At 40.5% G+C, this 27,909-nt stretch overlaps 1 protein-coding gene across 11 annotated transcripts in view; it reads right to left on the reverse strand.

Moving 5' to 3' along the window:
• Positions 1 to 27,909, reverse strand: part of ADGRD2 (adhesion G protein-coupled receptor D2) — a 408,458-nt gene that overhangs the window by 334,402 nt on the left and 46,147 nt on the right. For 9 of the 11 annotated variants that reach the window (XR_004540974.1, XM_033962424.1, XM_033962423.1 and 6 more), the window contains one exon: positions 3,227 to 3,273. Coding sequence is in view for 7 of the 11 variants with exons in the window: in XM_033962424.1 (XP_033818315.1) it covers positions 3,227 to 3,273 (47 nt within the window). In the remaining 4 variants the exon portion in view is untranslated. Of the gene's footprint in view, positions 1 to 3,226; positions 3,274 to 9,605; positions 9,744 to 27,909 lie in introns of those variants that run through there. The other 2 variants (XM_033962428.1, XM_033962431.1) reach the window with 2 other exon arrangements.

The following is a 27,909-nucleotide window of genomic DNA, read 5'->3' on the forward strand; positions in this document are numbered from 1 at the left end:
AAGCCATAGTCTGGGGGGGAGGGGAGAGAGAGTGACAGAAGGGTTAGAATGGGGGGATCTTGAGTAGGAGTTCAGTGTGGCAAAGAGGTGGTGAGGGTTGGCGCTAAGAGTCATCAGGCAGAGTAGCCTTGTTTGCAAGTGAAAGCACAGATTGGAAGGAGGTCAGGAGGAATTTGAAGTGAATGGAGTGTGGCATTTGAGCCAGAGATGTTCAGTAGATCTGGCACAGAAGTGTAAGTAGCAGGTTTTAGAGTTTAGTCAGGGCTGAGGTTTGGCACACTTTACAGAGTGTGGGGTGTGGAAGCGAGGGTATTTAGAACAGAGGAGAGTGAAATTATAGGAGACAGCCTCATTTTGCAGACTTGTGTAGCAGAATGGTAGAGAGAAGGGGCAAAACAAGGGTGGAGAGAGTGCAGGGGTCGATGGCCTGAAGATTCCTAAATGTACAGGTGGTGATCAGCTGGGACTAGGGGTGATGAGTTGTGAAAGTTATCAGATAGTGGTCAGAGAGGGGGAAGGACTGCAGTGGAGAATTTGTGATAGAGAAGTTGGAGAAGACAAAATCAAGGCAGTGGTCATACTGGTGGATAGGGGTGATGAAGCAAAGCTGAAGATCGAAAGAGGATGTTAGGGCAAGAAGCATAAGAGTTGGAGGGGTTGTTAGCATGAATGTTAAAATCACCAGCAATAAGGGAGATGAATGTTCAAGAAAGAAGGAAAGCCAGGAGTTAGTCAGAGAGGAAGGAAGGATATATTAGGGAGTCAATAAATGACAGTTACACAGATGAGCAAATAGACAGATGGAGTGGACCGAAGGAAGAAAAGCAGTGACACTGAGGTGGAAGAAAGGATTGAAATCTACAAGAAGGCGAGAGTAGCAGCCCAACACCACCTCCACGGCCAACTGGGCAAGACGTATGGGAGAAAAGGTAGCCTCGATGACACAGGGTGTCAGCTGAAGTAGTTATCAGGGCAGATCCAAGTCTCAGTTCGAATAGATGGAGACTGAGACTTGAAGAAGATCATGGATGTAGGCAATTAACTTGTTCTCTCTGTTTTATCATCCTTGGGAACAGACTAACAAATGATTACAACTGTAGTAAACAGGGGAAATCAGATACAAGCTCTTAGGACTAAGAGAGGCAACTCTGAGCTTAAAAATTAAACTATCCAATGAAAGCAGCATTTACTGGCTATGGAATTATCAGCCATGAAAACTACTATGGAATTATCAGCCATGAAAACTGCCTCTCTAACCCAGTCATTGGATAGAGAACATTTAACCAAGAACCAGCCATTTCTTTAAAACTGCTCAAGGGCACCGATAGGGCAGCCACCTAAAAGATGGCCACAGAATGCCTGTCAATCATGATGATGATGTTAATAATAACAACAGTTTATATACCGCAGGAAAGTGAAGTTCTGTGCAGTTTACAATGATTAAAAGATGTTACAGATTGAGTAAAATTAACAAAGTTAAGAGCTAGTGATAAACAGCTCTAGAGATCAGATATTGTGGACTAAGATTGTACAGGTCAGTTACCTAAATACTTCAGGAACAGATATGTTTTTAGGTTTTTCCTAAATTCCCCATAAGTAGTAGGCATAAACAGTTGTTCCAGGTCTTTACCCCATAATGCTGCCGGATGTGCGAGAAGATGTTGATGATGGCATCCTATAGAGAATTATACCTGCACGAAAGATAGGTGCTGGAAACGTAGGCCAGGGTTTTCTGGGCCTACATTTCTGGTGCCTATCTATGATGTGAACTATGCCTGCATAGGTGCTTTAGGCCACCTAACACCACTTCAGGTATTAGCCATGCCCAGAGTGGCATTCGGTGGCCTAAAGTATCTATATAGGCACAATTCCAGCGAGTATTTAGGCATTGTTAGGCACTTAAACGGTGCTGGTTTTGTCATTTTAAATGACATTTGTTACTTAACTTAGGTGCCAGTAGGCAACTATATGTACGTGCCATTTCTAGAATTTCACCTAAGAGGGCATTTTTCTCAATATCTGACCATCCTTTATCCTCATCAAAAAAAAATTGTGAACACTCACCACAAGAAAGCAAGGCTTGGTTGGACTGTGTTTCAGGTATAGTAATATACCAGTGTCTCGCAAACTTTCCGGCTGGTGGCACACTAAATCCAGTGCCCCGGCTGGAAGGCACCCGGAAGTATACGGACGTTGACTAGATGACATCACGCGCATGCATATCATCATCTCATCGACATCCGCGTACGTGCGGAGGCCCATGTGGCTGTGACCCGCTTCAGTGGAGGGATCCAGGAGGTGCAGGAAGGAGGAGAAGAGACGTGGGACAAGAAGAGAGTCATCCGCGCTGGCTGACTACCTACAGGATGTGCCTCTCACCGCCAAGAGGCACATCCTGTAGGCAGTCAGCCAGCATGGATGACTCTCCTCCTGCCAGTGTGTCGCGACACACCTGAAATGTCAGGAGGCACACAGCTTGCGATACAATGCAATATATGATAATACATGAGGAAACCATGAATAAAGGAAAGGGCTCTCTACTTTGGCATCAGACCAATGGGAATATTTTAACACTGTCAAATCATCTGTTGCAATATTAAATGCTTTACAAGAAAAAAATTGGACAAGTTTGGGAGTGATATAAGTAGCCTTCAAGGAGAAGGGCTGATCACAATTTAAAATCAGTCAATAACCATATTTAAGAGTGAAGGATTATGTTTTATTGGAGAAGGGGGAAGTACTACAGTTTCCTTGCACAATTTTCACATTCGTTTTGATTATTCAGATAGTCATTAGGTTATTGAAATTCTACCTTCAATTAATTTTTGGTGAATTTCAGTAAGGACAATATTAAATTTATCATACATTAATGCATCCAAAAATCAATGTTATTTAAAAAAAATAATAATAATAACCTGCTCAAAGATAAAGGCCACTTTATAGCACTATGATTACCAACTTAGTTGCTCATTTAGCAGAGGTAAAATATTAGTTTGAAGAATGTTGAATGTTAAGTGTTAAATGTCTTGAAGGATCTTAAATCTGACAAGTATATGAGCATCTTTAATTTAAAATATGTTTTATTCAGATAAACAAGACTCGGTAAGATCCAGTTCATTGAAGTCTTCAAAAAAATATGAAGCAAATATTTCTAACACTTCAGATGCAAATAAGGACGACTCACAGTGAGAGGTAAAAAAAAAAATTAAAAAATGACCAACTATACCTTTTCCCAGCAGCTTTTCAGATGTTTGGTGATTGAGAGATCTTCTCCTAAACAAAGATGGAACAAACAAAAATGCCCCACATTAATTTCTCTTCCAATACAAATAAAGTGCAAGTATTTGAAATCCTCGCCTATTAAAAAAAGTTTAAAACTTTTTTTGATGAATTGCTTTCCATGTTTTGCTCATTTGCTCCCTTCAAAAAAGGGCCCATCATATGCAGACATGACCTCTTCATACTGGGTGTTGTACAGGTGGGCAACTCTAAGAGTTTGGGGTCCTGGAACCCTTTTTATGGAGACAAACATCTTATGTCTACCCAACTGTAACCAAATACAAACCCCTGATTCAAGAGAAAATCCAATGGATAGTTTATGTAAGACAAACTGGTATATCCATAGGAGTAGGGCATGCCAATATGAACATGTATAGTTTGTGATCTTCCTAGATGGCTGTTGAACACCTCTGACCTGGATTGTCATAACAGCTAGAAATCTGTCATACATTACTACAAGGTAACAAAACTGATTTATTAACAGCAATGAAGTGCTGTGTATGATTGTGTGATCTCTCATGTCCCTGTAGACTAATAGTGGTATTCACTCCTAGTCAATACAGGCGGCCAAAGAGTCAAGTTTCCAGGATATCCCTAATAAAAATGCCTACAATGAAAGTAGAAGAGTTAATGTAGCAAGAGGAACCATAAAATCCAACTGTTATAATTCAAAATATCTGCAATAGACAGGTCCCAGAACTCTGGCCATGATTTATTCATTCTGAAATCTGGATTATAATAAAATAAAATCTGCCTCTAATCAGTTGGTTTGATTTTTGGCTATTTATGATTTCTACATACTTGGTATGGAATTTAAAAAAAATAGTAGAGGGTTGTTCTCCAAAGCTGAAAAATTAGACCTATGTATTCCTATGCTCCCCCCCCCCCCCCCCAAGGATACTTCAGATTTTAGACATACAAAAAGTCTGGATAATGGGCTTTTGTACCATGATTGATTCTTGTGGTTCTACCACGTTATTCTGACATCCATTGATGTCAGAACCTCAATCATCATTTTCAACCCCATTGTTGATGGGGCTGCCTCCTCTGCTCTAACCTGCATGAGAAACTCGTAGATAACAGAAGTCTAGCCTTGTGAAACACAGAAGTTCTTCATCCCCAAATTCATATACTCCATAATGAATGGGGGCATAGTGACAATACTGGTTTTCACTTCTACCAGGAGGAAAATAGTTTTCCATCATCATCAATGGACCACTTTTGCCTTGCTTTAAAATAAAAAGCTTCAAGAATTTAACATACACACACCCTTCACATTTGGTAAAAGGCAAAAATACCCACCACAGTTTTAACAGTTCTACATATATTTTAACCTAATCTTGTTCTTCCAGATGCCTTTTATTGCTGTGACTGAATGCTCGCCACATATTCAGTTTCATTAATTGCCCATTTATACTTTCAATTGACGGGTACATTGTGTCCACACAGACTGAACTGTGTCACTCTGGACTATTTTCCACTCAGCAGGTTACCAGCTGCCGATAACGAATGCTTTCCAGGCTGGTTTAGTGAGATGCATTATTTATATGAACATATGTGACCATACAGAAGATTTAAAATTCTATGTAGCTTTATTAAATGTAATACAGCTTTCAGTACATCACAATGCTAATTTATACAATGGAGGATTGCAGTCCTTTAGTTCAAGGCTAAGAAGAACAGGACCAGAATTTTGCAAAATAGAATTGGGGGGTGGGTGGAAGCTTCTTTCAGATTTATGATGACCACCATGAAACTTCAATTCCAAGCTAGAGACCAGTGGCTCCCAAATCTTTTAGCAAACCTCTAACAAATCAGATTTTCAGGATATACACAATAGATTGCATGAGAACAGTTATATGCAATAAGGTAGTGCATGCAACATTCATATAAATATTTGTTAGATAATCTGAAAAATTTTCTTCTTGGTAAGTGTAGGAACCACTGAGTTAAGGTAAAAACTGAACCAATACACCCTTAGTCCCAATCAGCAATAAGAGGCTTTGAGCAACGTTAAAAAATATTTGAATGACAGCTACATGGAAATACACTAGATTTCACCCCTTATACCTACATTTTAGAAATCTGAAAGGATAAAACTGCTGCACACCCTAAAAGGAAATATGCAAACAAGCAGAACTACATATATTTGATATCACACAAGATGGTCCCTTATTTTGACTTACTGTATAGCTCAGGAAGAACATAGGGACTTTGATAGGTCTGCTGCTGGTATTCAGATAGACAGCATGACTCATGGCGAGAGACTGGTACTGTGTGCAAGATGCCTGAAGGTTAAATCCTTCATGAAAATAGGTGGAGAAATGGAGGTGATGGGAAAGCAGAGAGGAAAGCTAGGCATCAATCACCACAACCTAAAGAAATCAGTACCCCGATTCTACCTTCCTTCAAACATCACTAAGAAGCAAAAAGATAGTGATGGTGGTTGTTGACTTCATCCTGAGGGGCAGAGGCATACCATCTGCTTGATGCCTAAAATCTGAGGCTCATCGAGCAAACTGACATTCAATATTGCTCATCCATGTTGACAAACAATACTGCTACGGTAGGTATCCTTCTGAATGTATCAAGAGACTTCATGTCTCCAAGAAAGAGGGGGGGGGGGTAGCACATAAGTGTGCACGTCATGCTCTCATTTGTGACCATCTCGGGGGGGTGGGGGGGGGAAACAGGCCTACATCAGGAGTCAAATGTTCTGATGTATTAGTACATAAAAGGTAAATGTATTGAAGGTCTCGTGATACAGAAGGCAACTTTCAATTGTGAAGGAATCACTAATGTAAAAGCAGCAGTTTTGTTAATAAGGTTCAGATAAACCTTTTGAATATTAATAAGAGTAAACTTCATGGAACGTAAGTTTCAGAATCTGTTGCTAGAGAATGGGGTCAAAGAGACACATAGGGAGATCAAAAGATTTAGACAAGTCCTTAGGGGGAGTGTCCATAAAAGACTAGCAGTAGCTTGCCCAAGTCTCTCTCTGGGCATGAGCAGCTATGAGAAAGTCAGACATACTTTTCAGATCTGCCTGATGCTTGCGGCCCAGACTGGTCAACATCTAGGACAGACAGCTGGGCTCAGATGGACCTTGGTCCAATTCAGCATGGCTTATGTTCTAAAATCTAAAGCACACCTTACATTTTCTTAGTAAAAAGGTTTCTGGTCAAATAAAAAAAAATTAAGAAGGGTTGCCTTGTTCTTCAGTGTGGAGTACTGCCCGAGGGGATTTTCACTGGTTCCTGGCCTCCTGCAGCAGCGGTTTGCATTTGATTTTCCTCAGCTGGCAGGCATCTACAGAGACGGACCCCCTGACGTCATCAGGTCCGTCTCTTCAGCTTTAAAACCAAGCCGCCACCGCGGCTGAACCGAGAGCCTTGTTCTTCAGTGTGGAGTACTGCCCGAGGGGATTTTCGCCGGTTCCTGGCCTCCTGCAGCATCGGTTTGCATTTGATTTTCCTCAGCTGGCAGGCATCTACAGAGATGGACCCCCTGATGTCATCAGGTCAGTCTCTTCAGCTTTAAAACCAAGCCGCCGCTGCGGCTAAACCGGGAGCCTTGTTCTTCAGTGTGGAGTACTGCTCGAGGGGATTTTCGCCGGTTCCTGGCCTCCTGCAGCAGCGGTTTGCATTTGATTTTCCTCAGCTGGCAAGCATCTACAGAGACGGACCCCCTGACGTCATCGGGTCCGTCTCTTCAGCTTTAAAACCAAGCCGCCACTGCGGTTGCGGCCGCAGGGCGTGGCCGAAGGGGCATGCCCTAAGGGGCACGCCAGGCCCCTTGGGAGCCACGAGGAGCCACGAGGAGCCTGGGAGCTGGAAGCCGGTTGGTAAATATATAAAGTCTTTCTATAACTTTTTACATGACTTCAGAATATGGGAAAAAGAAAGATAAAACCTAAAAGTTCTACACCAGTGGTATCGGGTCCAATGGACAGACATTTATTATTACTCTCGGACAATCCACCAGTGATACCACCAGATGTAGATTCCTCCTTGTCAGGAGCCTCAATAAGTCCTCTCAATCGTACTCCTCCCCTTCATCCGGTACCCAGTGATAGTGGGGGTTATATTCCCACTATATCTGATGTTCAAGTGATTTCATCCACCCATTTAAATAAATTAGTATATGCTGAAATACCTAAATCTTTGACATTTTCTGGTGGAGTGGATGAAAGCACAAGAACAGAAGAAACACAGGATATTACCTTAAAAGACTTATGGTTAGGTATATCCAGAGTTGAAGGGTTTCTCAGGACAACGATGAAGCAAATGGGAGATTACTCTCAGTCATTTTCTTCTAAATTAGAAAATGTGGATGCTAACTTAGGTTGTTTGGATAAACGACTAAATGTGGTGGAAAATCAATGTAATAATTTGCAAGCTGTCTCTGTATCAGCTGTTAAAGATTCAACAGTAATACACTCTAAAATTGAATCTATGGAGAACATGAATAGAGTGAAAAATCTACGCTTGGTCAATTTTCCAGTAACTCATTTATTGTCACCTGAGATTTTATTAAGGAAGTTCTTTAAAGAAGTACTGGGAATGACCAATGCAGAGAATTTTCCAATAAACAATTATTATTATATTCCTCCAAAAAAACTTGAATCTGCCCAGGAGGTGGACCATCTGACCACACCAGAGGTAAATTTGACTGAATTTCTAGAAGATACACAGGATGTGATTCAGACTCGGTCCACCCTGGTAATAACATGCAAGAGCGAGATGAATAAAATGTTGATAATGAGACTTTATTTCAAAAATAGGTTAACAAAATTTTGTGGAGATTTGGTCAGGATTTTTCCGATGTATCCAGAACCACACAGTTGAGGAGGAAAGAATTTTTGAAATTGAAGGATAGAGTGTTGGCACTGGATGCATCCTTTTACCTGAAATTTCCCTGTAAATGTATGATTAAACTACAAGATATCGAATATTCTTTTTGGGATCCAATACAACTACAACAATTCTTAATTGCAAGAGAAAAGAAATAGAAATGAGATTTGTTTCACCTTACTGAGAAATATGAGGAGAATTAATATAATAGTATTCCAGTTTAAGGAATGACTCAGGGTTCATTAAATATGAACCAAGAATCATTATCCTTTATATTTCTTGAACTTTATTTTATTAGAAATAGCAAGATATGCTCCCCATTAATGTGGGCTTGAAAGGAGATTTGTATGTATGATTTGATTATGTATTGTTTTATGTGATTTCCTTTTTTCTTTTGAATTGTTGGATATTATAAAGTATTCAAAATTATAAATTTAAAAAAAAAAAAAATTAAGACAAGATGCAAGCGATAAAGAGGGCCATTTTCAATAATGGCTAAATCCGAAGTTAGACATTTTAAGAACATGCCCATTTTCAAAACTGCAAAATGTCTTATCTATTTAAAAAATGGCCATTTTTCAAATGTGCATCTATCTTTTTGAACCATTAAAAAAAAAAAAAAAAAACACAAAACAAGCCATTGGGATATAGGAGGAGCCAGCATTTTTAGTAGACTGACCACTCAAGACATCCCACTGCCTAGGTATATAAAAAGGCCCACGTATACATTTCACAAAATAACTTTTCACCAAAAACAGTACATTGAGTGAGGACTTCACTAACATTGATAACCCATCAAAGCTTAGCATGCACAAGTTAATTTAAACACAAAAAGGAAGAAAAAGCCTCAGAAAATACAGCACAAGCCAGCCGCCTAAGCGGCTCAAGGCCAGACCGGACAAAACCTCATAGGCATAAAAAGCCTCCTTTTGTGAGTTTTAAAATAGCTCTGTGCAATTCAATGCAAAAGTGAACCAGCCCCGAAGCCCTTTAAATCTCTATGGGCTTCGGGGCCGTTACCGCGCTGCAATCGCTAGCGCAGCTTTGTAAAACAGGCCCTAAATGAATGATTCTTTGCAATTCAATGATGTGTCAGAACATCAATATCTCCTCTGTGTCCCCCCCAAAAAAAAAAACAAAAAAACAGGCAGGAGGGATGTTTTATCCAATGTATTCTTGAATTCTGGTCACCATGTGTGTCAGAACTTGATACAGACATCATATAGGATAAGATATCTATAGTAGATGTAGCTAAATTTGTATAAGTCAAAAATTCTGCTTTTAGTTTTCCAGGATAAGCAGTTCAATATTACTGTTCTCTACATGTTCTGTAGAAAGAAATCAGCAGCAGCTCAACAAAACCTACACATCGTACTGCTTTGAGTGGGATTTGAGCAAAGGCTTCAATAGCCATTGTAACAACGGTTGTGTTTTATTACATACTGTACATACAATATTATTAACATAGGTTACCAGTGTTCATCTGAAATGAGCGCCCCTGTCAGCTGGATCTCTTTATTGGAGTTAGGATGGTATTTCCCCACTCTTGTCTGCCCTTCTTTAATCATAAAGAATAGTACTTCAGACAGCTGAGGGTCTTTAGATTCACCAAGTTTGGAAGCCTGTTGTCAACTTTAAAACATACCCCTGCTTTCTAGATCAGGACAGAAACAAGAAAATGGTTGAAAGTTGATGCCTCGAGACCAAGCTTACCAACATGCAGAAGTATCACCAAGACATTTCAGTGAAAAAGTAACATGAACTGACATTGCAGCTCGAGTATTCAATTGACCACCTTTCTATAAGCCAGCTACTTTTGTTGCATTATCAAAACACCTGAAGCACATGTTCATTGTGTGAGCTTCCAGTTCGATGCTTATCTTTGCAATTAGTCCCTTCAGTATTTGGACATTAATTGATCTTCTGATTTACCAGCTTTTGATTAAAAAAAAAAAAAGTGTGGCTGGATTTGAATCTTCGCTTCCAATTGATGGTTAACATCTTTGTATGACATCGTTCATGGTCGGGATGCTTAGATTCTGTTAAGTTGAGCATCTCTCCCAATATTCTTTATACACCATCTCATTGCACTTGAGCACATGTCTACATGCTCATACCAGCTACCAATAACCACAAAATGGTATGCAAAATCCCAGTATGAATTGCTAGAGATAGGTCGATTCCAATGCCATGGGAAATTGAATGGCATACCCCATGTCAAATAAAACAAGAAGAAAAACAAATGCATGCCATGTTTTTGGTTTACCAATATGATAAGAACATAAGAATAGCCTTACTGGGTCAGAGCAATGGTCCATCAAGTCCAGTAGCCTGTTCTCATGGTGGCCAATCCAGGTCCCTAGTACCTGGCCAAAACCCAAGGATAGCAATATTCCATGCTACTGATCCAGGGCAAGCAGTGGCTTCCCCCGTGCCTTTTAATGTCTTCCTCAATAACAGACTGATAGTATACACTGCCAAAGAGTGCACACACTCCTCCCCCCCTCTCCACATAGTGTACCCAAAAGGGGTGCCCATGTAATCCATTGTGCATGCACATACTATCAGAAAAACCAAGCTCCCTTTCCCAGAGTGCACAGTCTCTCTCCCATTAACAAAATGGCCAAACACACACACATCCCCGGAAACACAAAAAGGAACAATTCTTGCTGCCCATCCCTTTTATGCGATTTTCCATTAATTTCTATTTACATCAAGGTATGATCAGAAGAGTGAATTACTTTGAGCCATATCATACCTGAAGTTCTTTAGCTTCTTCCATTTTACATTTTTCTGCCAGGTACAGTTTCTCTTGCCAGGACCTAAATGAGATGTTAATTGGAAAATGTAGTCAAAGCCCAACTGGATGACTATATACATTATACAAGTTAAAATTTCTTACTTCTGTGTCTCTGCCATTTCTTTCTCCTGGGCAGAAAGGAGTTCTTTTAAAGATTTTATTTCCTGAAGACGTGCTTCATACTTCAGCATGTCAATTCCTTGGCTGCACTGTAGTTTCTCAATTTCAGTTTTTAGATCTACAGCAAAGATAAGTGTTCAAATTTAAAGAAAAAAAAAAAGTCTCAATAGGCCTTTAATTCTCTTCTCTATTAGGAAAATCTCATTCCCCTTGAAATTTGGGGCTCTTTAAAAGCACATTTCTGGAATACCTTAACTTAGTCTCTACAGCAGGAGAAATCAAACCTAGGGTCCTTGGGGCATTTCCATACTATCAAAAACTCTAGAGAATGACAAGGGGACCGTTTACCGCTGTAAACCTTGGTCACTGCAGTAAATCCGCAGGAATGGAGACATGTGCAACTGATTTACCGCAGGAATGGGGACAAGACCTTTTACCGCCCTGCAGAAACGGTGAAAAGTCTTGCTCCTGTGGTGAAAAAAATTATGCCCGTGTCAGACTCAGCATCTCCTCCCCAGCTCCTTTTGTGCCTATTTTACCTTCAGGAGCCAGCCATGCCACGATGAAGACAGAAGGAACCCAAACCAAAGCCCGAGGCCAATGTGATTTGAAGAATAAAATTACCAGATAACACAAAGTAGGAAAAAATTAATTTATTTCATATATTGTGATTAGAATATTTCAGATTTTGAAATATGTATCCTGCTAGAGCTGGTATTAGATATAATTGGGGACCGCAAAGCCCAGGCTGTGCTTCTTTAGCTTCCAGCTGGCTTAGGGCTCTCTGACTACTAACCACCAAACAGGAACTAAGAAAATTGGAGAGAATCTGGCAAAAAACAAACAATGAGTCAGACAAGACAAACTGGAAACAAAAAATGAAAACATACAAAAATCTGATCAAAGAAAAACGCACTAAGCATTATGCAAAAAAAATTGGTACTTCAAAAATAAACAGCAAAGAATTGTTCAAACTAGTAAAAACAATAACCGATACAACACAAATACTGAAAAAGGACAATGAACCCACTCCATCGGCACAAACCCTAGCCAACTTCTTTCAAAATAAAATCGCTGACTTAAGAGCAACTCTACCCCCTACCATAACAAATGCTCTTCAATACCTCGAACCTCACGACCAAGACACCAGAGTAGACATGATATGGGACCACCTCGAATATCCAAATTGGCATCAGTTCCTAAATCTCTTCAACAAATACACCAAATCTAACTGTCTACTTGATGCATGTCCCCCTAAAATCATGACAGTTGCCCCTCTAGAATTTAAAAAGGAACTATTTGAATGGCTAACATCCGCCCTCACAAGCGGAACACTAAACAAAAAATTGGGACACATACTAATCACTCCAATCCCCAAAGATCAGAAAACCTCTTCAGCTCTGACATCCAATTTCAGACCCATAGCAAGCATTCCCCTTTTCACAAAGATACAGGAAGGATTGGTCAACCTTCAACTAGTAAACTACCTGGACAAATTTAACATCCTTAGTGAACACCAATCAGGATTCAGGAAAGGATACAACACAGAAACTGTCTTAGCCTCCTTACTAAACCACCTTTATGATCTCTTTAGCAAAGGCAAAAGCGCACTAATTCTACAATTAGACCTCAGCAGCGCGTTCGACCTGGTAGACCATGAAATCATGCTACTGTGCCTTGAAGTAATGGGAATTTCTGGAAAGGCAAAGAAATGGTTCCAAGAATTTCTATCAAACAGATCCTACCGAGTAATCAGCAATGGAAATTATTCCAAACCATGGAAAAACCCATCAGGCGTGCCTCAAGGTTCCCCCCTATCGCCCACATTTTTCAACATCTATATCCTCCTTAGGTCACCTCCTACAAAAACTAAACTTAATACACTACATTTACGCAGACGACATATCCATTCTAATCACCTTAAATGACATCACAAAAGAAATTGTAGACAACCTCTCAAACGTAATGACCGAAATCGATAAATGGACCACTAATTTCAAACTAAAACTAAACGCAGAAAAAACAAAAGTCTTTCTGGCTAGTCCTAATGACAAAATTACGAGAACATCGATAAAAATAAACAATCACGAATACCCAATTTCTAATAACATAAAAATACTTGGTATCACTCTAGACACACACCTAACTATGACTGACCACACAAACTCACTAGTGAAAAAATGTTTTTACACACTATGGAAACTAAGGTCCATAAAAAAATACTTTGACCCAACATCATTCAGGTTGCTGGTACAGGCACTGATCTTATCCATTCTTGACTACTGCAACATCATCTACCTGGGCATCCCACAAAAAACAATAAAAAAACTGAGATTAATACAAAACACCGCCATTCGACTAATCTTCGGACTAAGAAAAAACGACCACATCAGCCCCTACTATAAAAAGCTGCACTGGCTTCCAATTGAAGCGCGAATACTATTCAAATTTGCTTGCACCTGTTTCAGGCAAGTCTGGGGACTAGCACCTTCATACCTACAAACTCACTTCATCCTACACAACCCCACACGAGCGACCAGAAATAAAAACATATTTGCATACCCAAAGATTACGGGCTGCAGATACAAATCATTCCTGGATAGAACCTTTAAGTTCCAAGCGAACAGACAGCAAGTTTGGCTGAAAAACTACATAAACGAACCCAACCTGTCTTACAGTGCATTCTGCAAATCGATCAAAACCGCCCTATTCGAAAAATTCACTGACTAAAATTGTCCCCTCCCGCACTAGGACTCCCCTCCCTTTAAACACCTTTCTTTCTTTCTCTCAAGATGCCCCTCATGTATTCAGATATTCACTATCCATAGTACTCCAATTCAAATGGAAGTTCTAAAGAAATACTCAGTTACTCATTACCCATTGAACTCCAATCTGTAACTTTCCCCTCTACACTATTGTATTATATTTAGACTCATTGTACGATACTGTATTTAGACTTATGTATGGTGTTGTCTTTAGACTTATTGTATTGTATTATATTTAGACTCGTTGTATTATATTGTACTGTGTTGTATACATACTCTTTGTATTGTATTGTATTGTTTTGTATTGTATTGTATGTTGACTTATTGTATTGTATTGAGACCTCTTGTTATTTGCTGAATGTCCAGCCTTCTTACAGTGTAAACCGCCTAGAAGTCACCTGACTATGGCGGTATAGAAAAATAAAGTTATTATTATTATTATTATTAGTTGTACTCCCCTAACACTATTCCTGCCATATGTGATTGAAGTATTCTGTTAGCTTGATTTTTCTATGTAGCATTCTGTAGTAATTTGGTTTGTTCAGTTTTCACAATAGTGGAGGGGATATTTGTGAAAGTGAGGGGAGACAGGGTTTTTGTTGATCCTTGCTCTGTATTATTTGTGTTTATAAAATGTACAGAATATGGTCTCTTTTTATACTGTAATAAAATAAGTTCAGTATAAAATCATAACTATTACATTACTTTAGAGATTTCTATTCCACCATTACCTGGCGGATTATAAAAGAGTTAAACAGTAGATTACAAAGGAAGATCATTGGTCACTTCTAGTGAAGGTAAAGAGTAGATAAGGTAGTATCTGTGAAGCGGGAAGAAGGAAGGTATTTGTGATGTTAAGACTGTTTCAGGGATTTCTTGAAGAGTAAAGTTTTTATTTCTTTTCTGAACATCTTGTAGTCTAGGTAGTTATCAGTAGATTGGGGATTTGGCTATCTAGTTTTGCTGCTTGAGTGGCTAGGAGGCCATCGTATAGTTTTTTCCATTTAATTTCTTTGATTGGCGGGTGTGTGAATGGGGTGTATGTTGTTCTATGTTTAGTTGAGGTAGTTTGGATGAGGCGGTTGTTCAGGTAGGTTGGGCTGTCTCCGTTTGTGTGGATGGGATCTGACAGTTTGCAAGGCAGGGATGGGGACCGAGCTCACGGAGCAGGAACAATGATAAATTTTTTCCCTATGTCACTAACTCTACAGCAATCATCAGTTTAGAGGGCAACTGAATTTTGATTTTGGCTACAGCGCTGAAGCCAACTCAAATCTTTTCTGCTTTCTTTCAGTGAAATGGGGGGGGGGGGGGGGTTCTGTCATTTTTTCAGTTTGGGCCAAAAATGACAACTTCAGTGTAAGCTGAAATTTTGTTGTTTTGTCCCATTTGTCTCCCTCAACAGGGATTGCCTTTTCTCACAGACTCCTTCCTCCCTTTTTAAGGCCTTCCTCCACACTGAAGCTCCCTGGGCCTATCTTGCAAGTAATGCAGTTATTATAATCTTGCATAATAGTCTATATGCCATTATATGCTAGTATGCTCCAAATAAATTCTTGCTAAAATTTCAAAATTAAAAGCATGTTAAGTCTATAAATTTGGGATAAGCTCCTAACGAGCTAACTCCACAGAAAAGGCCAATCAACTTTCAGTAAGAGCTGCACAAATATTGCAAAAAACACTGACTTAGTTTCAGTTTTCATTAGCTACAGTTCATGTGTATGTAGGCTACTTTGCTTGGAGGTAAAATGCAGTCTAATCATTATTTAAATTGTATTCCGACTTGAAACACTGTGGGTTGAGAGAGGACTATAGATGGAAAGCCAACAATCCCCAATAGCTCTCACTGGTTCACATTCACACAACCATACTTAAGCTCTCACTTAAGGTAAATCAGTTTCAGTTTCGGACAGTTTTAGCGACAGTTTCAATTTTAGCCAAAACTGAACAACAAGGCTGATTTGGTTGGCCTCTAATCAGCTGTGATCCAAATTCTTAACACTTACATGCCACTGATCACTGCTGCCATGTAAGGATAACCAGTGTAAAGATGAAGCAAGGCAATGCAGGAGCAAATTAACAAACTCCCTTAGTCTCTCGAGAGACTACGGGAACTCCCAGCAGCCATTTCCTCATGGCGATCTGCACGGGGCAGGAGCGTAGGAAGATCGCTCCTGCCCCGAAAGCCCTCTAGACCACCAGGTAAGGCCAGAAAGGCGGCAGAGAGGTCAAAAATATGTTGTTGTTTTTTTTATTTTCCCCCTCCCCAGAAAAAAATCACAATTATCTGAAACCGCGAGTGCAGAAACTGCGAATGGGGAAGGGGAAGTGTATAAAATGTCCAGGACCACCATTTAACAGGCAACTTTCTGTCCTTCCCACCCACTTGTGCAGCATTTTCTGACCGCCTCCCCCCTCCCATGCCCCCGAGATCTCATATACCGTTGGTTCTCCTAATGCAGCAGCAGTGGTGGTGGTGGATGGCTAGCGGACACAGGCTCTGAACAAGTTTATTCATAGCTTGCCCCACCAGGGCTTCCCTCTGTCACGTCATCAGTGACATAGCTGAGTAAAGCCCTAGTGGGGCAAGCCACAAACAAGCCTATAACTGTTAGCCATCCACCACCGCTGCTGCTTTAGGAGGTCCTGGAGGTATGTCACTCAACTGGTGAATCCAATTTGGGGGTGGGAGGAATAATTCAATTCAAAATGATTCACAGAAGTTAATCGGCGAATCAGTTCAAATCAGTGAATCGGGCAGCACTATTTTCGAGTAAATAGTAAAAAAAAAAAAAATGGTAATGCTTAAACTTTTTCAACTGGTCCTTAAATACATCTCTCCCCAGATAGCATTTATTGGGAGATGAAATGCTGCCACATTTGCTTTGTTGTGCTTTGCAGATAATTCTGCTAATTGGGGGAGGGGGGGAAGAGGGAGGGTTAGGAATATAAACTGCATTTGAAGTTTATAAAGTAATGTCAGTTCTAACAAATGATTGGATGTGACGCTATCTGGTAACTTCTGCCTACCATAGATAACATAAAAATTATATCCCAGCATCTCATAACATAGGAATAATGTGCTTGCCTGTGAGTGCGAGTGTAGCAAGTTGCAAATATGATTTTGTGTTAAGGTGTATTTATTCATGAAGCTGCTTGTTAAAGGAATGTACTACTAGCTTAAACCCCATCTGTTTAGGCAATCTAAGCATTTCATAATGCTTCTAAAAAATAACGACAGCTATCTTGAGTCTAAGTTGTTCAAACTCCAGGGCTTAGAATTAGTCTAATTGATTACTCTGCCCATCACGAGGTACTGAGCTTCTGCAGCAGTTGAATTCTAGATTTGTTGCATTAGAAAAACTATGAATGCTAAAGCAGAGAGATCTTTGTTTCAGATGGAGCAGAGGTAGCAAAGTGATGCTTTTATTAGAGGACTGCTTCATTTATAAACCTTTTACTTCCGTTTTAAATCTGCCTGGAGTAAATTTTTAGAAGTTTTTTTGATTTCTCTCACATTGTAAAATCATAGTTGTTGCAAGAGTCGATACATTTTTTAAAGGGCGAGATTTATATATATATTTGGGATCTCTTAGATTCTCCCTGTATTTCAGGTTTTGGTTAACTTTGAATAGTTTAAAATGACTACATAGGTGCAGCTGGCACAGGATACCAATATTGCTCCTAGCCTGTCTCCTTTCATTGGCAGTAATGAAGCAGATGGGAATTTATTTTTATTTTTTATTTTTTTTTTTTTGGGGGGGGGGGGTGGCAAATTAGAAAGGTATCTAGCAGGACCAAACTATGTGCATATAGAGAACAAGCTTTACAAACTAGGATCTCTTGCATAGAAATTTACAACTGCCCTGAAGGGGTTGTTTTTTGTTTTTTTTTGGGGGGGGGGGTGTGTGAAAGAGAGAGACCATTAGCAGATAAGTATACATATACCTCAACTTAAAGTCTCAGCTACACCCAAAAGCTACCTCAGAACACCCACATGCAGCCTATGCACGTGCCATTGTGCAGGTGAGCACATGCTGATTATTCTAGAATAGGTTTTCCATATGTAGAATTTTATAAAAATGGGGAACATCCCCTTCCCCACCATACATAAATTGCAGTCCTCTTTACTTGCAGCCCTAGGGACACTTGGCTAACTTCAAAAAACTGATGTGAAACCAAATATTGAAAATGTACACAGCCTTAAAAATAAGCATAAAGTCTTAAATATATGAAGGCAATAAAAAGCAAAAAAATTATATTTTGCACAATTTTCCTCAGTAGTCTGATAAAAGGAGGAGATGTTCTCGATCATTGTAGTTTTTCTGGTACCTCTAATAAGTTTAGCATTTGAATCTTCATTGATTTTTGCAATGTTTATGATGTTTCATGCCTGACTGGCATAGCGCAGCGTGCTCAGTGTTTCATCAACATTCCTAGCTGCTGGTCCAACGGTGGCAATCATAGCTGTTTTTGAGTTACCGCTAAGGCTCTCCTTCAAAAGCCTTAACAAATGACATAAAATGAACATAAATTCCAGTGCATAAATTGTATATCATGGTTTTCCTTAGCTCAACAGTTTTCAAAACCCAGACAACTGTCAGGTTTTGAAAACCCATCCGAACACTTGGACAGTCCTCTAAAAGGACGACATGTCTAGGTAAATCCAGTTTATACCACTACAGATGCCAGGGATATCTACAGATTACAAAATACTGCCACATCAAAAAATAAAAATAAAAAAAAACACACTACCACCTGAAAAGAAATGGTTTTTAGTTCTGTCACCCTGTATAAATAAGCACACAGATTTGCATACTTCTATCTAGTACCCAGCTTCTCCTATGTCTGGATATCTAGCTGTCTAGGTCTAGAACAGGGGATGGGAGTCTGTTGTCTATGGGCTGACTGTAGCCTGCCATTGAATTATATGTGGCTCCCAAGACCATAGGGTTGGTTAATCATGTCTTCTGAGTTTTGGCAGTTTTATATATCGTATAACAAATTTGTGTCAGAATAGACATTCTAGCAGTTTCCATCATTTCTAGTTAAATTTTTTTTTACTTATTATTAGAAGTCACAAAATATCCATGGCACTTTGTGCATTGCTAGTTCTACCATTATGTAAAGTTACATCCCTCTTGGGGTATTACCGACATTCTTGTGGCCCTCTGTATATTACTCCCGCAAATGCAGAATTCCTCACCCCCTCGAGGCCCATAGAATTCTGCACATGCTGTCATTTCATCCTCCAGTTTAGGCCTGTTTATGTGAACTGCAATCTTGCACATGCAGAATTTCAAAGAGAATAATATATAAAGGTTGCCCTTCCCTTGTCTAGAGGCCTAGCTGGATAGTATCGAGCCAGTCCCAGCACTGTATAGCATGGTCCCTGGCCAAATATATAGATTTTCATTATTCAGTGTTCTTTATTTGAACAAACTTTAAACACCCTGCAAAGAATTTTGGCCTTACTCCAGTCTTTTAGTTATAAATACAGAAACAGACATATAAAAGGCCTAAATGACAGCGTAACTGATAAATTACACTAATCATTTTGTAACAAAAACGGCCCCATCAAAAATGCACATCCAGAAGGAGAGTAAAACAATACCAGAGTCAGATTTTGAACATGCTCTTGAGTCATCTTTGCACACCCTCCAGTGGAGATGAACTGTAAATGCACTTTGTACAACTAGCACAGAATGCCAAGGTACATGGTTTTTGTTCAAATTGGGCCAACAGCTACAGGATTTTCTGTTAAAGATCTCTACATTTGCATGATGAGAATTGTTTGTAGACTTGACCCATGTGATTATCCCTGTATCCCTTTTTACCATCCCTTTCTGATTTTTGATACCTTACCAGGTAAGGATCGAGTCGCTATATGGAACGAATATCTTTCGTTTTGACTGGGACATTTCAGATAAAGCCAAGATCACTTTCCCCAAAGTCAGCAAAGACTTGTTAATGCTAGCACCTTCCTGAAACAAAGGAAATAAAAACCATACCAGGAAAAAACAAGGAAAAAACCAAAAGAAAGAATGTTATAATTTTGCCTTGAACAAGATGTTTTTTTACAAACCACCTCTACTCGCAATTTTTTTAAAGCTGTAGATTTAGTGAATCTGTATTAATTGCCCAATAAAGAATTCCCTTTTAAAAGTAAATGGAGTTTGAAAGCAGACAGATTAATAGGGTAGAGTAGAAATGAAAGGAGGGAGGACAGGTCACCAAAACTAGCTAGTGTTTCTTTATAAAAAGGAAAGAATTCTCGAATGTCTAATCAATAGGAAGAAGTCACAGAACCAGTGCTTTAAAGGTTAAAAAAACCCTAATATTTTAAACATACTGCATAATAGCAGCATGTCTGTTGGTGCACCATTGCCTGGATACAAGAATCTCGGAGAGAGCGAGACTAGAAGGCCTTGAGCATGCGCAGATACTCAAGGCCCAGCAAAAGGAAGATGGCAGATCTTCGGGCACCAGCACTGGCATGTACTGTGTGTTGGTGCTGGTGCCATATGGGGGTAAGCCAATGTGTTTGGGTGGGTGGGTGCATGGGGGATGCCAAATCATGGCGGGAGGGGGGGGCGACATGAGCATGGGGATGACGGATCATGGGGGGATGCTGGATCACTGGGGAGGGATTTGGAGCAGCGCTGCTGGCCTCGGGGGGTGGGGGGGGTGGAATGCATCTAGTGAGTTTTCCTTACTTCCTATAGGGAAACTCATAAGCCACACTGTGCACAAAGTACTTTGGTTTACGAGCATGCTTCTGGAATGAATTATGCTCATAAACCAAGGTTCCACTGTAGTAGTTTTTGTTTAAATTTTTGTTTGTTTTAATACTTTTTTTAATTTATCTATCATTTTCAAATTACAAATCAAGTATCACTTGTTCAGAAAGATAAAGGTAAGCCAATAAGGCAATAATATATTCACTCTTAACATCTCAAACATCAGTGAAAAGAAAATCATTATAGCTTAACTTCAACTCAAGTCTACAATAAGGATCCAAGGTATATTTAGTGGAAAGTTAAAGTAATATTATCAAACTAAATTGCTATATAAAGAAAAAAAAGCCCTTTAGACTGAGACAGGAAAACAAATAATCAATTTCGCCCTCATATTTCCCCTTAAACCTGAGGTGCTGTAGATAAGAATGTTGTCAGCTGGCTTGGATCAAAGAAAACATATTTTTTCATACGATATTGTATCACACATTTACAAAGGTGTCGAAAATAAAAGGTTACCCCCAAAGCTATAACCCCTTGTTTTAAAAGAAGAAATTCACGTCTCCTTTACGTATCTCAAGCCAGGTCTGGAAAAATCAATATTTTAAGCCCCATAAACTTTTATCTATTTTTGATGAAAAGCCTACGCAACCAGTTTTTATCTGGTACTAAGGCTACTGTAATCAAAAGTGTCACCGGCGTAGCCATTTCAATATCAGAAAGTTCCAATATTGCTGTAACATCTAATGGTTGCTGGTCCCTTTCTTGTTGTCGTTGCTGTTCTTCTCTTTTAATGGGTAGGTAATAAGCCTGCGAAAGTGGTGGCAACATATCTTCAGAAATTTCCAAAATTTCCATCATATAACGGGCCCGGCCCCGGCACTGTTCCCTCTAAGCTGAGCAGGTGTCCTCCAGCTTCATTACTACCACTAGGGGGTGGAATATTTTCAGTCGCTAAGAACAGGTATGTTCCCTGGAGTCCTGCAGAACTTGCCTGTCCCTCACAATTGAAAATGTGACAGTAAAACAACACCCTCTATTGGTGAGACTGTGGGTGGAGGACTCCTGCTCAGCTTAGAGGGAACAGTTGCAACCCTCGGAAAGTTGATTAATTTGATATTATTATTTCTAGATGTATTTTCTAAGGATTCCAGCTTCCTTCTCAAATTGATATTATCCTTAATTAGTGTTTCTCTAATCTGTTTAGAAACTTTCAATTCTTGGCAGATATTTTCTAGGGAATGTTTTGATTCATCAAAATCAACGTTCAAATTCCCCACCATAATCTCTTGGACTTTAAGTCTTTCTTCCAACTGAATCAGTTGGGGTTTAACTGATTTTGCCAAGTCTGCCACCAGATTCCATAGGGAATCCAGGGTTACCTCTCTGGGTTTTTCAATATAAGAAACATTAGTAAAATTATAAGTCTCACTAGCTGATGTCCCCGCTTTACCCCTACAGTTGTTGGACTCTCGGTCTCTTCCAAACTCTCCTGCAAACAGGAGTTTGTCTCCATTCTCTCCACTCTTCTATCTATGGCCTCTGATGGAGAGTACTGCCCTTGCTCCGGACGCACTTCCTCTCATGGGGAGCTGGTAATCTGAGGAGGAGGGGGAGGTGCTCTGGCATAAGGGCTTAACGTTGTCTCTAAGCCCAAGAAGATTGCATCCGTTCCGCCCCTCCAGAGCTTCTCCAGCGGGTCTCGACGCCCGGGGTGTCTCCTGCATACGCCGAAGAAGCTCCTCTATGTTGCCGAAGACCGCTGCGAGGCTCCAGCGGCACTGCGTCCTCTCCGTTTTGGTATGGAGAGGAAACAAGTATCTCGGGCAGCAATTCTAAAGCTGTTGGAGGTAAGACTGCGGTGTGTTACTCAACCAGAAGGGTCTGTGGCCATCTTGGATCCTTTGTTTTTATACTTATCCAGGACGGGGTGGGGGGGATCTCTCTGGTTTATTTCTTGATTAAATTGTTGGAGGGGAGGGATATTTTTCTTCTGCATTGTTATTGACAGAATTTAAGTGCTTTTTTTTAATTATTATTAATGTCCATATAATTCCTGGCACTTTGTATTAGTTTTGAAAATTAATAAAGATTAATAAAAGTTTAATAAAATTTGATAAAATCACTTATCTGGAATTACTAAGCAACTAGCAATCCAACAATTATACAAATTAAAACATGAATTAAACACTTACAACTAACAGGAGGACATAAACCGATACATTAGGGAAAAAAGGGGAAGAAATATAATCTTTGTAAGAATATAAACAAACAAGGTAAGTACAGCAGGGAGACAAAACAAACAGTGCCTCCCAGACAGCATCACTGAAAGTTCTATTTGGCTTATAGAAAAAGATGCTGGGCATTTCCAGGAATTACAATATCATAACCCAACTAAACTTAAGTCATTTTCTTGCTGTTGCATGTTTTTTTGAGAATAGAAACCTGATGCTTACGAAATAAAGCATCAGATAAATATGGTTTATCCTTTAGACAAGAGGATGCACTAGGTTATCCGATGCTCCCGACAAGCATCCCAACCTTGGGACCCATCTAGCCCAAAGCTGCTCTAGGCTGTTTCATCTTACTGAGCATATCCCCCAAGGACTCTTCATTGCCACCATCTGCAACTGGGCCCAAGAGCATCAGCAAAACACACAAGAGCCTCCGTCACAAGATCTTTCTCATAGAAGAGCAGCTAAGGACAAACTGGGTGCTATTCTTACCAATCTCCTCAGGGCCATGGGTCCCAAGGGCTCATCAATAGTAGGACCAACAGACCTTTAATAAAAGCTCATCTCCTCCATATCCCCAGTGTCACTAAGGGGGCTGGCAGCTGTGCTAAGCTTCTGGTTTTTGATCCATCTAGAAGTGGCTTAGTACTGCCTTTTAAGACTATTTCTCTGAACAGGAGAGAAACAAAAAGGGGGCAGGGGCCTATACTCACACAGGCAAGGACCAAGCCTGAATGCCACCTAGCAGGCACTCTTAAAAGCTGACTGGGGACTGTGGAGCCAAACCTTTGTGTTTGAACCCAATGGGCACACCCCAATACCAATCTATCAGCCAGGACAGTAAATCACAGCAGTAGACCAGAAAGCTAGGTCTAGGGCAAAGAACCAGCACTATCTGCTGGAGGTAGAGAAATAGTACAACAACAAAGAAACAAAGTACAAAAAGGAGCATAAGAACATAAGAAGCGCCATCTCCGGAACAGACCCTACGTCCATCAAGTCCGGCGATCCGCACACGCGGAGGCCCCGCCAGGTGTACCCTGGCATAGTTTTGGTCCCCATATAGCTCCAAGCTTCTCGTAAAGAGAAGTGCATCTAGCCTACCCCTACCCATGTCACTTCATGCCACTCATAAGGAGATGAATTAGTATATCTGGCTATATATAGTGAATTGAGTTTTTCACAAGGACCAGGTATCTATAGTACAACCCAGGTGATAACGTTAGTTCACCCTTAATGCCTTGTGCCAAAGAGAGCTTTTCAATAGATTTTTCGCCCTCAGAGATGCCACCAGAAGATCACAATATCATATCTTCTGGCTTTATGCACCCAATCGTCATTGGGTCGATATATAGTGTGTGTATATATTTCTTATTTATTTTTCAATTATTTTAATTTTAAAACAATAAATATTTTAAAGAAGTTTTTCATAAATAGAATACTTAGCTGGCTGGTGGTTGATGACTAACAAGGGATTAATGAGCCAACATGTTTCACCCTTAGAGGGGGTTTCCTCAGGGCTACTATCCCTACAGTAAGAAAATAAGAAAATCTTATTGTAGTAGGAAAAACGCTAAGTAAAAATGAACAACAAGCACACTATAAATAATGCCCATGCTTGCCTACCTTTTTTCTGCCAATTGTTCACGACATGACCACCCAGTGAAGTTCTTTGAAAATGGCCGCGGCGTGATAAACATCAACCTTAAATCCTCCCAAACCCGGAAGTGAAATGTGAAGGGGAGGGGCTAACCGCCCGATCCCCTACACCACCACAAGTCCCGGAGGGGCGTTTATGCAGAATGTCAATCATTAATTTACTACCTCCTATAGGATTATCGGGGAGAATATCTACTCATAAGGAGATGTACATCTAACTTACCCTTAAATCCTAGAATGGTGGATTCCGCAATTACCTCTTCTAGGAGAGCATTCCAGGTGTCCACCACTCGTTGTGTGAAGCAGAACTTCCTGATATTTGTCTTGAACTTGTCCCCCCTTAGCTTCAGCCCATGTCCTCTTGTCCGTGCCACATTGGACATTGTAAATAATGTTTTATCCTGCTCTATTTTGTCGATTCCTTTCAGTATTTTGAATGTCTCGATCATATCCCCTCGTAGTCTCCTTTTCTCAAGGGAGAACAACCCCAGTCTCTTAAGTCTTTCCTCGTAATCCAGGTTCTCCATACCTTTCACCAGCTTTGTTGCTCGTCTCTGCACCCTCTCTAGCAGTATGATATCCTTCTTTAGGTATGGAGACCAATGCTGGACGCAGTATTCCAAGTGTGGTCTGACCATCGCTCTATAAAGCGGCATTATGACTTTCTCCGATCTACTCGTGATTCCCTTCTTTATCATGCCTAGCATTCTATTCACGTTCTTCGCTGCCGCTGCACATTGCACAGACGGCTTCAGTGTCCTATCGATTAATACTCCCAGGTCCTTTTCCTGTTCAGATTTTCCCAGAGTTGCACCTGACATACTATACTTGTGTTCCTTATTTTTTCTGCCTAAGTGCATCACTTTGCATTTTTCTACATTAAACTTCATCTGCCATTTATCTGCCCAATTCTCCAATCGGCTCAAGTCACTCTGGAGTTCTTCACTGTCCTTCTGTGATTTGATGGCCCGGCATAGCTTTGTGTCATCTGCTAACTTGATGATCTCACTGGATGTTTCATCCTCTAGGTCATTGATGAAGATATTAAATAAGATGGGCCCAAGTACCGAGCCCTGGGGCACACCGCTAGTCACATTTTCCCAGTCCGAGAACTTCCCATTTATGCCCACTCTCTGCCTTCTGTTCTCCAGCCATTTGCCTATCCATCTTAGTATATCTCCTTCTATTCCATGGCCCTGCAGTTTCCTGAGGAGTCTTACATGTGGAACTTTGTCGAACGCTTTCTGAAAATCCAAGTATATAATATCCACCGGTTCTCCATTATCAATTTGTCTGTTCACTGTCTCAAAAAATTGAAGTAGGTTCGTCAAGCATGACTTCCCTTTCCTGAATCCATGTTGGCTGGCTTTCATCAGGTCGTGTGTGTCTAGGTGCCGGGTTATGCTATCCTTGATCAGCGCCTCAACCATCTTCCCAGGGACCGACGTGAGACTCACAGGTCTATAGTTGCCCGGTACTCCTCTTGATCCTTTTTTGAATATCGGCGTGACGTTCGCTATCTTCTAGTCGTCTGGTATCTGCCCTGTTTTGATTGACAGATTGGCAAGTTTTTGGACTAGTTCTCCAATTTCCACTTTTAGCTCTTTCAAGACTCTCGGATGAATTCCATCCGGTCCAGGGGATTTGTCGCTTTTGAGTTTGTTGATCTGGCGGTATATCTGGTCCAAGTCCACGTCTACTGTGGTAAGGCTGTCCTCTGTTACTCCTTTGAACACTTTCACTGCTTCTGGAATTGTTGCAGTGTCTTCCTTTGTAAAGGCAGACGCAAAGAATGAATTTAGTCTGTCTGCGATTTGTTTGTCTTCCTTGATGTACCCTTTCCTTCCCTGGTCGTCCCACCGCCTCATTTGCCTTCAAGCTAAAAAGTTATACTTTAGCCACCACCATGTAAAGTGAAACCTGAAATCGGATCCAACACGGACAGTGTTTCGGCTACAAAGCCTGCATCAGGAGACCTTAAGAATCCACTTAACAAATGGCCAAAGTATAGTTAAATATAAAACAGAGTTTGTATAGTGTATTGACTTTTCACATCAGTCTTGTTTTAGTTGCCAGGACACCATACAAGCTCCATTTTATACCTAACTACACTTTGGCCATTTGTTAAAACAGATTCTTAAGGACTCCTGATGCAGGCTTTGTAGCCAAAACACAGTCCGAGTTGGGTTTGGTTTCTGGTTCCATTTTACATTGTTATTAAGGTAGAGAAATAGGGCACCCTACCTGATTAGGTCACTGGACCCATTTGTACAGATTTGTATGGCCGATACACTATTGATCTAAAGCAGTGGTCTCAAACTCGCAGCCTGGGGGCCACATGTGACCCACCAGGTAATATTTTGAGGCCCTCAGTATGTTTATCATAATCACAAAAGTAAAGTAAAACAGTTTCTTGATCATATGTCTCTTTAGCTATAAATTATAATAGTATTAAGACTTAGCCAAAAGGAAAGATTTATAAACTATAAAAAGAGTTTTACCTCATGCAAAATTGTCATTTATTTAATAAGACATTTTGCTAGCTGTTGAAAAGGAAATATTTAAAGGCTATGGTATGAGTCTTAAAATAAGAATGTTTTTAGTTTAATCTTGAATTTGGGTGGGGCTTTAGACATCTGGGCCAGAGCCTTAGGTCCCTCCCCAGATACATCAGCAAGGAGCTTAAGTCTGATTGGCCCAGACGCCTAAGGCCCCACCCATAGGAAGAGCCTTAAACATCCTGGGCCAATAAAAGCCTTAGGCTCCTCACTGATGCATCTGGGGAGAAGTCTAAGGCTCCGATTGGCCTAGACACCTAAAGCACCTAAACCAATCAGAGCCTCGGGCCCCTCCCCAGTGCATCCAATGATGCACCGGGGAAGGGAAGGCCCATTTTGAAGAGAGAACTTGGGCATCTCTCCTGCTGCCAAGGAGGGTTGGCGGCTGTGTCAGTTGGCAGTGGGAGAGAGTGGGCATCTCTCCTGATGCCGGGGGAGGGTGTTGCTTGGCGGAAGAGGATTACTTGTGGCTCAATTTTTTGCCTTTATTCTGCATATGTGCCCATTGCTATCACCAGCGATGGGCACATGCAAATTTAGCAAATCTTCGCTGCTGTCGGCCGACCTCATTTGCACAAGTGATTTTGAAATCACTACAAGAACGCATGCGACAGCGCCCGTTAGTATTTAACACCGATTTTTGAGAATCTGGCCCTTAGTGACAAACATTACCACAGTTCATTTGTCTCACAGCAACTTAGCTGCCACAAGCTTGGACCCTGAAAACCACCAGTTATCCTTCCCGTTTTGCAGGACTTCAGTGATATGGTTCTAATCAAGTAGAAGAGGAGGAAAACTCCAAGTCAGAAGGATGAACAGCTTCTTTTCCATCCCTCTGTCCCCCCCCACCACCACAAACACCATATCCTAGATCTTTTCAGCAGGAGGCCAAGAACTTATATAT

Source organism: Geotrypetes seraphini, chromosome 10, assembly GCF_902459505.1.
Source record: "Geotrypetes seraphini chromosome 10, aGeoSer1.1, whole genome shotgun sequence".
Classification (NCBI taxonomy): Eukaryota; Metazoa; Chordata; class Amphibia; order Gymnophiona; family Dermophiidae; genus Geotrypetes; species Geotrypetes seraphini.